At 49.7% G+C, this 978-nt stretch overlaps 1 protein-coding gene across 1 annotated transcript in view; it reads left to right on the top strand.

Annotated features, from left to right (window-relative positions):
- The window catches only part of LOC104131256 (complement decay-accelerating factor), a 13601-nt gene that overhangs the window by 7672 nt on the left and 4951 nt on the right, over positions 1 to 978 (top strand). Inside the window, exons 9-11 of the mRNA XM_035899927.1 lie at positions 116 to 167; positions 348 to 458; positions 740 to 838. Of these exons, the coding sequence (XP_035755820.1) occupies positions 116 to 167; positions 348 to 458; positions 740 to 838 (262 nt within the window). The remainder of the gene's footprint in view (positions 1 to 115; positions 168 to 347; positions 459 to 739; positions 839 to 978) is intronic.

Here is a 978-nt window from a genome sequence, read left to right as displayed (position 1 = left end):
GTTTTTTACCAAACTTCAATATTTCACTGAAATTACACACCAGATTTGTGGTTTATTTTGGGTTTGTTTATTTATTTATTTATTTATTTTGCTTCTTTCTTTGTTCCCCCTGTAGTCCTTGGAATTCCAGCTGGGATCATGGTGAAAAGGAAATTCAGTAGGAAAGAGTAAGTGAGCCTAAGCTGCCCCTCATAAATCATCACGTTCCCTGGGGATAACTGGACGCTTCCTTTAGAGCTCTGAGTGAGAGCAGTTACCTTCAGTATAGATTTGCATGGTTAGTGCTGCCTTTCCATGTTGCTAAGTTGCTTTTTATTCAGTGAATTTCCTCCTCTCTGTCTCTGCAGCAATTATAACATGCAATTACAAAAGCACAAGATGGGGGGAAGGGGTCCACTGATGCACCCAAAGAGAACGGATGACAAGAAGCAGCCCGTGCCGTGGCGTTCCTATTTTTGGTAGGTTTGCTTGTTCGTCTGCCCAAAAGCTTGTGCCACTCTTCTGACTGTACCCACGGCTCTCGCCGGTGTTATTTCTAGCTACAAACCTTGCCGTGCCTGACCACGCCGGTGCAGCACGTCCTTATGCAGTTTTTGACTCTCAAATGCCAACACCTCTGCGGTGAACGTGCCGCTCGCCGAAGAGGCGACGGCTGCTTCACGGGAGGGTTTGGCATTCACCGGCTGCTCTCGGGGCTCAGCAGGAGGGGTTCCCCCCTCCCCATCTTTCTCATCCGCAGCCACACGACAAGTTGCCACGTGTGTCCCACCTGCACGCTGCGCACCTACTTGGTCCCCAGCATCGATGGCAGCGAGAGCCAAAGCCCAGGAGGCACCAGGTACCACGGCCAACTGGGCACTTGCTCCTGCTCCCCTTGCACGGGTCCATGTAGTGCAAAATCATAGAATCATAGAATCACTTTGGTTGGAAAAGACCTTTGAGATCATCGAGTCCAACCTTTAACCTAACCTGCCATCC

The sequence above is a fragment of the Egretta garzetta genome, unplaced genomic scaffold (genome assembly GCF_000687185.1).
Source record: "Egretta garzetta isolate BGI_Z169 unplaced genomic scaffold, ASM68718v1 scaffold588, whole genome shotgun sequence".
In the NCBI taxonomy this organism is placed as follows: Eukaryota; Metazoa; Chordata; class Aves; order Pelecaniformes; family Ardeidae; genus Egretta; species Egretta garzetta.
Note: the sequence above shows the minus strand (reverse complement) of the source record. Positions and strands in the feature narration are given on the sequence as shown.